General features: G+C 41.5%; 1 protein-coding gene across 3 annotated transcripts in view; it reads right to left on the reverse strand.

Moving 5' to 3' along the window:
* galnt1 (UDP-N-acetyl-alpha-D-galactosamine:polypeptide N-acetylgalactosaminyltransferase 1) overlaps positions 1-12440 on the reverse strand; it is a 258714-nt gene that overhangs the window by 19568 nt on the left and 226706 nt on the right. For all 3 annotated transcript variants that reach the window (XM_070881133.1, XM_070881132.1, XM_070881131.1), the window contains 2 exons: positions 12032-12171; positions 2954-3052 (listed from right to left, as the gene is read on the reverse strand). In XM_070881133.1, the coding sequence (XP_070737234.1) occupies positions 2954-3052; positions 12032-12171 (239 nt within the window). The remainder of the gene's footprint in view (positions 1-2953; positions 3053-12031; positions 12172-12440) is intronic.

The raw sequence follows: 12440 nt of genomic DNA on the forward strand, positions 1-12440 counted from the left end.
GTCTGTGCTGGCCGAAAAAGAGCTATCCAGCCTAATCCCACTTTCCAGCTCTTGATCCGTAGCCTTGTAGGTTAGAGCACTTTAAGTGCATATCCAAGTACTTTTTAAATGTGACGACATTTCTGCCTCTACCACCCTTTCAGGTAGTGAGATCCAGACCACCACCAACCTCTGGTTGAAAAAGGTCCTCCACAACGCCCCTCTAATCCTTCTACCAATTCATTTAAATCTTTGCCCCCTGGTTATTGACCTCTCTGCTAAGGGAAATAGGACCTTCCTATCCATTCTATGTAGTCCACTCATAATTTAATACATCTCAATTAAATCTTGCATCAGCCTCCTCTGTTCCAAAGAAAACAACCCCAGCCTATCCAATCTTTTCTTATAGATAAAATTTTCCAGTCCTGGCAAAATCCTTGTAAATATCCACTGAACCCTCTCTAGTGCAATCACATCTTACTTGTAATGTGGTGACCAGAACTGTACACAGTACTCTAGCTGTGTCCTAACTAGTGTTTTATACAGTTCAAGCATAACCTCCCTGCTCTTATATTCTATGGCTCGGCTAATAAATGAAAAAAATCCCGTATGCCTTCTTAACCACTTTATCTACCTGCCCTGATACCTTCAGGGATCTGTAGACATGCACTCCAAGGTCCCACTGTTCCTCTACACCTCTCAGTAGCCTACCATTTATTGTATCTAACCGTGCCTGGTTAGCCCTCCCCAAATGCATTATCTCACATTTCTGCAGATTCAATTTCACTTGCCACTTTTCTGCCTACCTGGCCAGTCCATTGATATCTTCCTGCAGTCTACAACTTTCTTGCTCACTATCACCCGCATGGCCAATTTTAGTATCATCTGCAAACTTCTTAATCATGCCTCTTACATTTAAGTCTAAATCATTGATGTATACCACAAATAGCAAGGGACCTAGTACTGAACACTGCGGAACCCCACTGGTAAACATAGAAACACAGAAAATAGATGCAGGGATAGACCATTCGGCCCTTCGAGCCTGCACCACCATTCAATAAGATCATGGCTGATCATTCCCTCAGTACCCCGTTCCTGCTTTCTCTCCATACCCCTTGATCCCCTTAGCTGTAAGGGCCATATCTAAATTCCTCTTGAATATAGCTTTCCAGTCACAAAATCATCTGTCGACCATTACCTATTGCTTCCTGCCACTGAGCCAATTTTGGATCCAACTTGTCATTTTCCCTTGGATCCCATAGGCTTTTACTTCTCTGACCAGTCTGCCATGTGGGACCTTGTCAAAGGCCTTGCTGAAATCTATGTAGACTACATCAAAAGCACTACCCTCATCAGTCCTCCTTGTTACCTCCTCAAAAAATGGAATCAAGTTAGTCAGACACTGCCTTCCCATAACAAATCCTCGCTGACTGTCTTTGATTAATCTGTGCCTTTCCAAATGATTAATACTGTCCCTCAGAAATTATTCCCAACAATCTGCCCACCACCGAGGTTTGGCTGACTGGCCTGTAATGGTACAATAGCATCCAACACCTGTAGCAAAAGAGGATTGCAAAATGATGGTCAGGGCCTCCGCTATTTCCTCCCTTGCTTCTCTTACCAGGCTGGGATACATTTCATCCGGGCCTGGCGATTTATCTACTTTCAAAGATGCTAACCCTATAATACTTTCTCTCACTCTATGTTTATCTCATCTAATATTTCACACTCCTCCTCAACTGCAATGTCTGCATCGTCCCTCTCTTTTGTGAAGGCAGATGCAAAGTATTCATTAAGAATGATACCCACGTTTTCTCCCTCCACACACGTTTTCTATTTGGTCTCTAATAGGTCCTACTCTTTCTTTCATTATCCTCTTTCTTTTTATATAGTTATAAAACATCTTTGGGTTTTCCTTGATTTTATTTGCCAGTATTTTTTCATGCTCTCTCTTTGCTTTCCTAATTTCCATTTTAATTTCACCCAACACTTTCTATACTCCTCTAGGCTTTCTGCAGTATTGAGCTCTCTGTATCTGACACAAGCTTCCCTTTTTTGCCTCATCCTACCATGTATTTTAACCTTAATTTTACTTGTAAAGAATGGTTATTGTTTAGGAGAGCAGAATGTATGATTAAACAAGTGCCAAAGCTGAATAGATGATCAAATCAAAAGCTTGGAGCAAAAAGCTTTCATAAGCTCCAAGTCTCATTTCTCCTAACCTAATCAGCTATTAATGTGTGGTATGGCCTTCAACACCAGAGGCTTACTCTAAATACATTTTACTGCTACATTTTTTGATTGGCAATTCATTTTTAATTGGTTTACAGAATCTGCTATTCTATTCTACAAATTCTTACTAGCTAATCAGGTTTTAATATTTTAGCTTATGTACATTTTTTCAATCTCTGTTCTCCCCACTGTCTGTCTTTTCAGACCTGTAAGGACCATATATTTCTTTCTTAGCTGGGAAGACACCAATGCTCCAAATGCCCCAAAGAAAAATAGTAAAACCTGAATATAGCCTCTAAATTCATGCAACCATCAGCAATAGAAACACATACCTACAAAAATGGCCTCCAACCACTACAACACCTACCAGAGTGCTTCAGAAAGTATTTGCTTTTCCAATGCCAGAGCTCAGCAGTACAGCTAGTTGAGCACCTGCTTCCCAATAAAAATCTCAAATTGAAGCTCAAGGCCTTACAATTATTCGTGTCAACTCAATCTTTGCAAATTGGTCTAACTTGTTCTCTACCAAATGATCAGATGGAGCCCCATACCCTGCCAGGGCAACAACATAGAGGATAGAAAATGGGATCGTCAGTTAGTATCGCTTTGTGTGGAATGTGTGGCCACGCATCATAGAATGCAACTAAAGTTAACTGTGGAGACGTTCACGGCTCAGTATGTCCTATGTATTGACATTTGATGGGAGACAGAGAAAATCAGAAATAAACAGAGACCAGCTCACCTGATTGCCTCCCATACCATGACAGTTGAATATTCCCACTTTCTCATTTTCCTTTCTTGCCATATTATCCAGACATTGATTTGTCTCTACATTTCTGATCTAAAAGACAAGGTACAGAATTAGATTGCTAGTGGCTCCACTCTGTAAGGCAGTTAGCAGTTGATCCATACCAAACAGGAAGGTCCCAGGCTTGATTCTTGCTCTGTGCTAAATTAGTGGATCTCAGGTAGTAAAAGAGGTACTGCAATTGGCCTCGGTGCCGTTGGCTTGGAAGTGCCAAATTGCTAGGGTTTCTATTGCTGATTACTATGCAATGACTCCTGCTAGAAGCGTACGAGTGAGGAAAGGATCATGCTCAGCTGTAAAACCACCTATGATCAAATAGCTTGCCAAAATTCACTATCTCGGTTCAAACATGAAAAATACCAATTTGGGAAAAGGTACCACAAGGCGTCCATGAAACTGCAACACAGGAAGGAATAAATGCTTTCAGGAATGGAGGGAAGGAACTGGCAGAAAAAGGAGGAAAAAAACTATGAACGAACATTTATTGAAGAGATAAAAAGATTGCTGTAACAATTGTTTACAGTTTACAGTTAGTGCCGATTTCATTCTTCAGTTTAAAATCTGTGGACAATTTTCTACCACTGTCTTAAATAATGCTTCTCATGTAACACTTTTGACTCTTTTCAATGTTGCAAATACACAGAATACGTAAAGACAAAAGATAGTTGAATTAAGATCTGATGAACAATCCAAAGTGTTAGTTTGCCATTTTGTTTCTTTTGTTAAACATATGCTGACAAATGTTGTGTATATCCAGCATTTTCTGATTTTGTGTCAGAATTCCAGCATTTTCAATGTTTCTTTTTCTTACTACACTCTTTTAAAGCTGCTGGTATTTGTCATAGTTCAAATGGAGAAAATTTCACACATGCACAACCATTATGCTTTACTGAAATGCTAGTGACAATGCTGTTGTAACATAAATCTACTCACTTAAACTGACAGTAGGACACAAAAATCTCTTGGATTGGTGGGATGTAGGTAGCGGTGTACCAAGGGATCTGTACTGGAACCTCTTATTTTCTATCCGTATAACTGATTTTGATACAGGCATGCAGGATATTAAAGTTTACTAGTGATAACAAATTAGAAATCAAATAAGGGGATTTCAACTAACCTAATATTAATGTATCCCAGGCTGTACAGAGAAGCAAGGGGGAAAATAGCGGAGGCTTCGACCATCATTTTCCAATCCTCTCTGGCTACAGGTGTGGTGCCGGAGGACTGGAGGACTGCTAACGTTGCACCATTGTTTAAAAGGGAGAAAGAGACAGACCAGTCAGCCTAACCTCCGTGGTGGGAAAATTATTAGAAAAAATTCTGAACGACAGGATGAATCTTCATTTAGAAAGATATGGATTAATCAAGGACAGTCAGCATGGATTGGTTAAGGGAAGGTTGTGTCTGACTAACTTGATTGAATTTGTGGAGGAGATAACAAGGTGGATCGATGAGGGTAATGCATTTGATGTAGTGCATATGGATTTTAGCAAGGCTTTTGATAAGGTCCTACATGACAGACTGGTCACGAAAGTAAAGCCCATGGGATTCAAGAGAAAGTGGCAAGTTGGATCCAAAATTGACTCAGTGGCAGGATTGACGGGTGCTTTTATGACTGGTTGGCTATTTCCAGTGGGGTTCCGCAGGGCTCAGTACTAAGTCCCTTGTTTTTAGTGGTATATATCAATGATTTAGACTTGAATGTAGGGGGTATGATTAAGAAGTTTGCAGAAGACACAAAAATTGGCTGTGTGCTTGATAATGAAGAAGAAAGCTACAGCCTGCAGGAAGATATCAATGGACTGGTCAGGTGGGCAGAACAGTGGCAAATGGAATTCAATCCGGAGAAGTGTGAGGTAATGCATTTGGGAAAGGCTAACAAGGCAAGGGAATACACATTAAATGGTGGGTCACTCAGAATTTTCAAGCAATAAAGGGACCTTGGAGCGTATGTCCACAGATCCCTGAAGGTAGCAGGACAAGTAGATAAGGTGGTTAAAAAGGTAGACGGATACTTGCCTTTATTAGCCGAGGCATAGAAACATAGAAAATAGGTGCAGGAGTAGGCCATTCGGCCCTTCGAGCCTGCACCATCATTCAATAAAATCATGGCTGATCATTCCCTCAGTACCCCTTTCCTGCTTTCTCTCCATACCCCTTGATACCCTTAGCCGCAAGAGCCATATCTAACTCCTTCTTGAATATATCCAATGAACTGGCATCAACAACTCTCTGCGGCAGGGAATTCCACAGGTTAACAACTCTGAGTGAAGAAGTTTCTCCTCATCTCAGTCCTAAATGGCCTATCCCTTATCCTAAGACTGTGTCACCTGGTTCTGGACTTCCCCAACATCGGGAACATTCTACCCACATCTAACCTGTCCAGTCCCGTCAGAATCTTATATATTTCTATGAGATCCCATCTCATCCTTCGCAACTCCAATGTATAGAGGCCCAGTTGATCCAGTCTCCTCACATGTCAGTCCTGCCATCCCGGGAGTAAGTCTGGTGAACCTTCACTGCACTCCCTCAATAGCAACACTGTCCTTCCTCAAATTAGGAGACCAAAACTGAACACAATATTCCAGGTGAGGCCTCACCAAGGCCCTGTACAACTGCAGTAAGACCTCCCTGCTCCTATACTCAAATCCCCTAGCTATGAAGGTCAACATATAATTTGCCTTCTTCACCGCCTGCTGTGCCTGCATGCCAACTTTCAATGACTGATGTACCATGACACCCAGGTCTCGTTGCACCTTCCCTTTTCCTAATCTGCTGCCATTCAGATAATATTCTGTCTTCGCGTTTTTGCCCTCAAAGTGGATAACCTCACATTTATCCACATTATACTGCATCTGCCATGCATTTGCCCACTCACCCAACCTGTCCAAGTCACCCTGCAGCCTCCTAGCTCCCCCTCACAGCTCACACCGCCACCCAGTTTAGTGTCATCTGTAAACTTGGAGATATTACACTCAATTCCTTCATCCAAATCATTGATGTATATTGTAAAGAGCTGGGGTCCCAGTACTGAGCCCTGCAGCACTCCACTAGTCATTGCCTGCCATTCTGAAAAGGACCCGTTTATCCCGACTCTCTGCTTCCTGTCTGTCAACCAGTTCTCTATCCATGTCAGATTATTACCCCCAATACCATTTGCTTTGATTTTGTACACCAATCTCTTGTATGGGACCGTGTCAAAAGCCTTTTGAAAGTCCAAATACACCACATCCACTGGTTCTCCCTTGTCCACTCTACTAGTTACATTCTCAAAAAATTCCAGAAGATTTGTCAAGCATGATTTCCCCTTCATAAATCCATGCTGACTTGGATCGATCCTGTCACTGCTTTCCAAATGCGCTGCTATTTCATCTTTAATAATTGATTCCAACATTTTCCCCACCACTGATGTCAGGTCTATAATTATCCATTTTCTCTCTCCCTCCCTTTTTAAAAAGTGGTGTTACATTAGCTACCCTCCAGTCCATAGGAACTGATCCAGAGTCGATAGACTGTTGGAAAATGATCATCAATGCATCCACTATTTCTAGGGCCACTTCCTTAAACTCTGGGATGCAGACCATCAGGCCCCGGGGATTTATCGGCCTTCAATCCCATCAATTTCCCGAACACAATTTCCTGCCTAATAAGGATATCCTTCAGTTCCTCCTTCTCACTAGACCCTCAGTCCCCTAGTACTTCCGGAAAGTTATTTGTGTCTTCCTTCGTGAAGACAAACCCAAAGTATTTGTTCAATTGGTCTGCCATTTCTTTGTTCCCCATTATAAATTCACCTGAATCACTAATCTTTTTCTCTTCACATATCTATAGAAGCTTTTGCAGTCAGTTTTTATGTACCTGGCAAGCTTTGTCTCGTACTCTATTTTCTCCCTCTTAATTAAACCCTTTGTCCTCCTCTGCTATATTCTAAATTTCTCCCAGTCCTCAGGTGTGTTGCTTTTTCTGGCCAATGTATATGTCTCTTCCTTGGATTTAACACTATCCTTAATTTCCCTGGTTAGCCACGGTTGAGCCACCTTCCTCATTTTATTTTTACTCCACACAGGGATGTACAATTGCTGAAGTTCATCCATGTGATCTTTAAATGTTTGCCATTGCCTATCCACCATCAACCCTTTAAGTATCATTTGCCAGTCTATTCTAGTCAATTCACGCCTCAACCAAGTTCAGGACCCTAGTTTCTGAATTAACTGTCACTCTCCATCTTAAGAATTCTACCATGTTATGGTCACTTTTCCCCAAGGGGCCTCGCACAACAAGTTTGCTAATTAGTCCCTTCTCATTACACATCACCCAGTCTAGGATGGCCAGCTCCCTAGTTGGTTCCTCGACATATTGGTCTAGAAAACCATCCCTAATACACTCCAGGAAATCCTCCTCCACCGCATTGCTACCAGTTTGGTTATCCCAATCAATATGTAGATTAAAATCAGCCATGATAACTGCTGTACCTTTATAGCGTGCATCCCTAATTTCTTGTTTGATGCTGTCCCCAACCTTACTAGTACTGTTTGGTGGTCTGTACACAACTCCCACTAGCGTTTTCTGCCTCTTGGTATTCCGTAGCTCCACCTATACCGATTCCACATCATCCAAGCTAATGTCCTTTCTTACTATTGCATTAATTTCCTCTTTAACCAGCAATGCCACTCCTTTTCCTTTCTGTCTATCCTTCCTAAATGTTGAATACCCCTGGATGTTGAGTTCCCAGCCTTGGTCACCCTGGAGCCATGTCTCTGTGATGCCAATTACATCATACCCGTTAACTGCTATCTGTGCAGTTAATTCGTCCACCTTATTCCGAATACTCCTCGCATTGAGGCACAGAGCCTTCAGGCTTGTCTTTCTAACACACATTGCCCCTTTAGAATTTTGTTGTAATGTGGCCCTTTTTGCTCTTTGCCTTAAGTTTCTCTGCCCTCCAATTTTACTTTTCTTCTTTCTATCTTTTGCTTCTGCCCCCATTCTACTTCCCGTCTCCCTGCATAAGTTCCCAACCCCTGCCATATTAGTTTAACTCCTCCCTAACAGCACTAGCAAACACTCCCCCTAGGACATTGGTTCTGGTCCTGCCCAGGTGCAGACCGTCCGGTTTGTACTGGTCCCACCTCCCCCAGAACCGGTTCCAATGTCCCAGGAATGTGAATCCCTCCATTGTGCACCACTCCTCAAGCCACGTATTCATCTGAGCTATCCTGCGATTCCTACTCTGACTAGTACGCGGCACTGGTAGCAATCCTGAGATTACTACTTTTTTTAAATTTAACTCCTAGCTCCCTAAATTTGTCTTGTAGGACCTCATCCCATTTTTTACCGATATCGTTGGTACCTATATGCACCACGACAACTGGTTGTTCACCCTCCCTTTTCAGAATGCCCTGCAAACGCTGTGAGACATCCTTGACCCTTGCACCAGGGAGGCAACATACCATCCTGGAGTCTCGGTTGCGGCCGCAGAAACGTCTATGTATTCCCCTTACAATCGAATCCCCTATCACTATAGCTTTCTCACTCGTCTTCCTGTCCTCTTGTGCAGCAGAGCCAGCCACGGTGCCATGTACTTGGCTGCTGCTGCCCTCCCCTGATGAATCATCCCCCTCAACAGTACCCAAAGCGGTGTATCTGTTTTGCAGGGCGATGACCGCAGGGGACCCCTGCAGGGAGGTTATGCTTGAATTGAATAAAACACTAGTTAGGCCACAGCTGGAGTACTGCGTGCAATTCTGGTCACCACATTACAGATGCAGAGAAATATGGAGTAGTACAGGAAAGATGCGATTGCACAAGAGAGGGTACAGAGGAGATTTACGAGGATGTTGCCTGGACTGGAGAATTTTAGCTATGAGGCAAGATTGGATAAGCTTAGGTTGTTTTCTTTGGAACAGAGGAGGCTGAGGAGAGAGCTAATTGAGGTGTATAAAATTATGAGGAGCATGGATAGAGTGGATAGGAACGACCGTATTTCCCTTAGCAGAGAGGTCAATAACCAGGGAGCAAAGATTTAAAGTAGTTGGTAGGAGGTTCAGAGGGGATTTGAGGAGACATTTTTTCACCCAGAGGGTGGTATTGGTCTGGAACTCACTGCCTGAAAGGGTGGTAGAGGCAGAAACCCTCAACACATTTAAAATGTACTTCGATATGCACTTGAATGTTGTAACCTACAAGGCTACGGACCAAGAGCTGGAAAGTGGGATTAGGCTGGGTAGTATCTTTTTAGCCTGGCACAGACCCAATGGGCCAAATGGCTGCCTTCTGGTTATTAACTTCTATAATTAATGCAAGATATTATACAGGAGGGCAGAGACATATTAGCAGAGTGGACAGATAGGTGGCAGATGCAGAGAAATATGGAGTAGTACATGTTGGAAAAAAGAGCAGTGAAAGGAAATATACCCTTCCCGAAGACTTTTAATACAGTAAAAGAACAGCAAGGAAATTATACTGAACTTGTATAAAATACTGGTTAGGCCATAATTTGAGTATTGTATGCAGCTCGGTGCACTCCATTATAGGAAGGATAGTGGAACCATGGAAATAATAAAGCAAATATTCATGTGAATTATACAGGAATGAGAGGTTTCAGTTATGAAAAAGGCTTGACAAATTAGGGGTTTTGTCACTGGAATAGAAAATATTAAATGGGGATCTAATTGAGATTTCAATATGAAGAAAAGTTTTGAAAGGGTAAATAATGAAACTGTTCTACTGGGTTAATTCAATGAGCAACAGGGTGCATAAACCAAAGATCATCACTAGAAGAATGAAAGGGGAAGTTAGAATAATTTTATTCAACACAAAGTTATTAGAAAATTAAATGTATTACATAGGATTACACAGGATATACGGCACAGAAATAGTCCATGCCAGCATTTATGCTCCACTCGAGCCTCCTCCTGTCTTTCCTCATCTGACATCAGCATAACCCTCAATTCTCTCCTCTCTCATGTGCTTATCTAGCCTCCCCTTAAATGCATCTATACTATTTGCCTCAACTACACCACTCTTTGGATAAATAAGTTTCTTCTGAATTACCTATTGAATTTCTTGGTGACTATCTTATATTGATGGCCGCTAGTTATGCTCTTCGCCACAAGTGGAAACATTCTCTGTATCTACTCTATCAAAACCTTTCATAATTTTAAAGATCTCAATTAGGTCACCTTTTTTCAAGCAAAAAGAGACCCAGCCTGTTCATCCTTTCCTGACAGTTATATCCTCGCATTTCTAGTATCATCCTTGTAAATTTTCTCTGCACCCTCTCCATTGCCTCTATATCCTTTTAAAAGTATGGCGATCAGAATTGTAGAATAGGGAGGTGACTTATTATTTGGCGGACACGAGTCTGGGTGGGGTAGAGGAGTACAAATACAGAAATAACTAAAATTAGCGACACAGTTTAACAAGGCCATAAAAAAAGAAAACCAGGCACTAGATAGTTGTTGGCACCTGTGAAATTGTACTGTGGTATGAATTAGCAGCTACAGAATATCAAGAATTTCATTTCCCAGCAGTGCTTTGGCTGCCATGTTCAAAGGAGACTGGTCCTTAATCAGAAGATAGCTTTCATGCTTCTTCAAAGGGTATTTGGCATCCATTTTTATGTAAATCATAGCGAGCCTTTCTTTCAAAAGTCTCTATCAAGGGCCACACATGAAGAATGGCCATTTGGGTGAAATACTGGATAGTTGCTGGCACCTGTGAAATTGTACTCTGGTACAAACAGATTTGCACAGAAAACACCATTTGTTAGCTTACCACCCTATTCTATTTATATCTACCTGATAAAGTTTTCACTATCAATAACAACTTGTATTTATAGAACGCCTTTAAGGCAGAAGTAGTGCCAAGGCACTTCACAAAAATGTAATGACAAAGAAATAGACAAAAATGGAAACATTAGTAGGGGTGAACGAAGTTTTAAGAGGAGAGTGAGGTGGAGGCAGAAGAGTTGAGGGAGGGAATTCTAGAATGAGAGATCTGGATGGCTAAAAGCACGACTGCCAATGGTGGGGTGCAGTGGTGATGCACAAGAGGCAGAGGCACAGGAATGGAGCATTCTGAGGAAGTTATAGGACTCAAGAAGGTTAGCAAGATGGGAAAGGGCAAGGCCATGAAGGTATTTAAACATGAGTATAAGAATTTTAAATTGGAGGCACTGGCTGACCTAGAGCCAATGTGGGTTAGGAAAAACAGGAATTCTGGGTGAGCAAGACTTGGTGCAGAATAGGATATGGGTAGCAATGTTTCGGGTAAACTGAAATTTACAGAGAGTGGTGGATTGGAGACTTGCCAGGAGAGCCTTGGAATAGTCAAGTCTGTAGGTGACAAAGGAATGGATGAGAGTTTCAACAGTAGATGATCTGAGGCAGGGGCATGGGTGGGCAATGTTCCAAAGGTGGCGATAGGTGATCTTTGTGATGGAGAGGAGTTGAATAGGATGCTGAGCAATGTTCCCTGGAATGTTTTTTTGGGCCGTGTGGCCCCTTTAATGGGCTGTGTGGCCCATTCAAAATTACATGCATGTGCTGTTTTTTCAATTTAAATGCAAAATTTTGAGTAACAATTGCTATTAGTATGCCACTATTCATAAATACACCTGGTTATAATTCCAGTCTTCTGACAATAACAAAGTTAACAGAGAGGGGATTTTACCCCCTTCACTAGAACAGACTCATTGCATTTGAGAATGGCACTAACCTTTATTTTATCCACTACTTTTGTTTGATCAATAAAATTCTCAATTATGCAGCCTTGTGAATCAAATGAAACAGATAAATTGAACAAGAATTTTACACAAATTAATAAACATGCACAGTGATCAACAGCAAAATCAGCACTCATGAGAACTTCACAATAACTTAGTACTCTACTGAACGTTCACACAATGACAACTGGCCAATGAATTGAAAATAGTGACAGCACTGGCTATAGAGTAGTTATGACTAAATATATATTTTTCAGAAAATGACAAAATTAAGCTATAACTCGTACCTCCCCCAAGGAGAAATAATGCCGTGGAATGTGGGAATCAGGATAAACATTTTCCAGGAACCAAGAGAAAGGTTTACATGACAGCTTTTGTCTTAATGTTTTGCGAGCTGTTATGTCTCCATATTCAACCTTTGTAACACCTGTTGAATTAGAACCAAAGCACAGTAAATCATGAAACAGATAAAATATTTGTGTTAATGGTTCAGGTGAAGACAATTGCACCCAAAATGTTACCTTATCTCTTTTATCCACAGATACTGATTGGCCTCTGCTGAGTGATTCCAGCATTTTCTGCATTTGCTTCAGATTTTGAGCAACTGCATTTTTCTGTTACTTACTAATATTGAAATGTTTGTGTTTAGGTTATGTTTTCAGATTAGCACACAAATGCAAGAGAATTATACAAGAA

Source organism: Pristiophorus japonicus, chromosome 5 (genome assembly GCF_044704955.1).
Source record: "Pristiophorus japonicus isolate sPriJap1 chromosome 5, sPriJap1.hap1, whole genome shotgun sequence".
Classification (NCBI taxonomy): Eukaryota; Metazoa; Chordata; class Chondrichthyes; family Pristiophoridae; genus Pristiophorus; species Pristiophorus japonicus.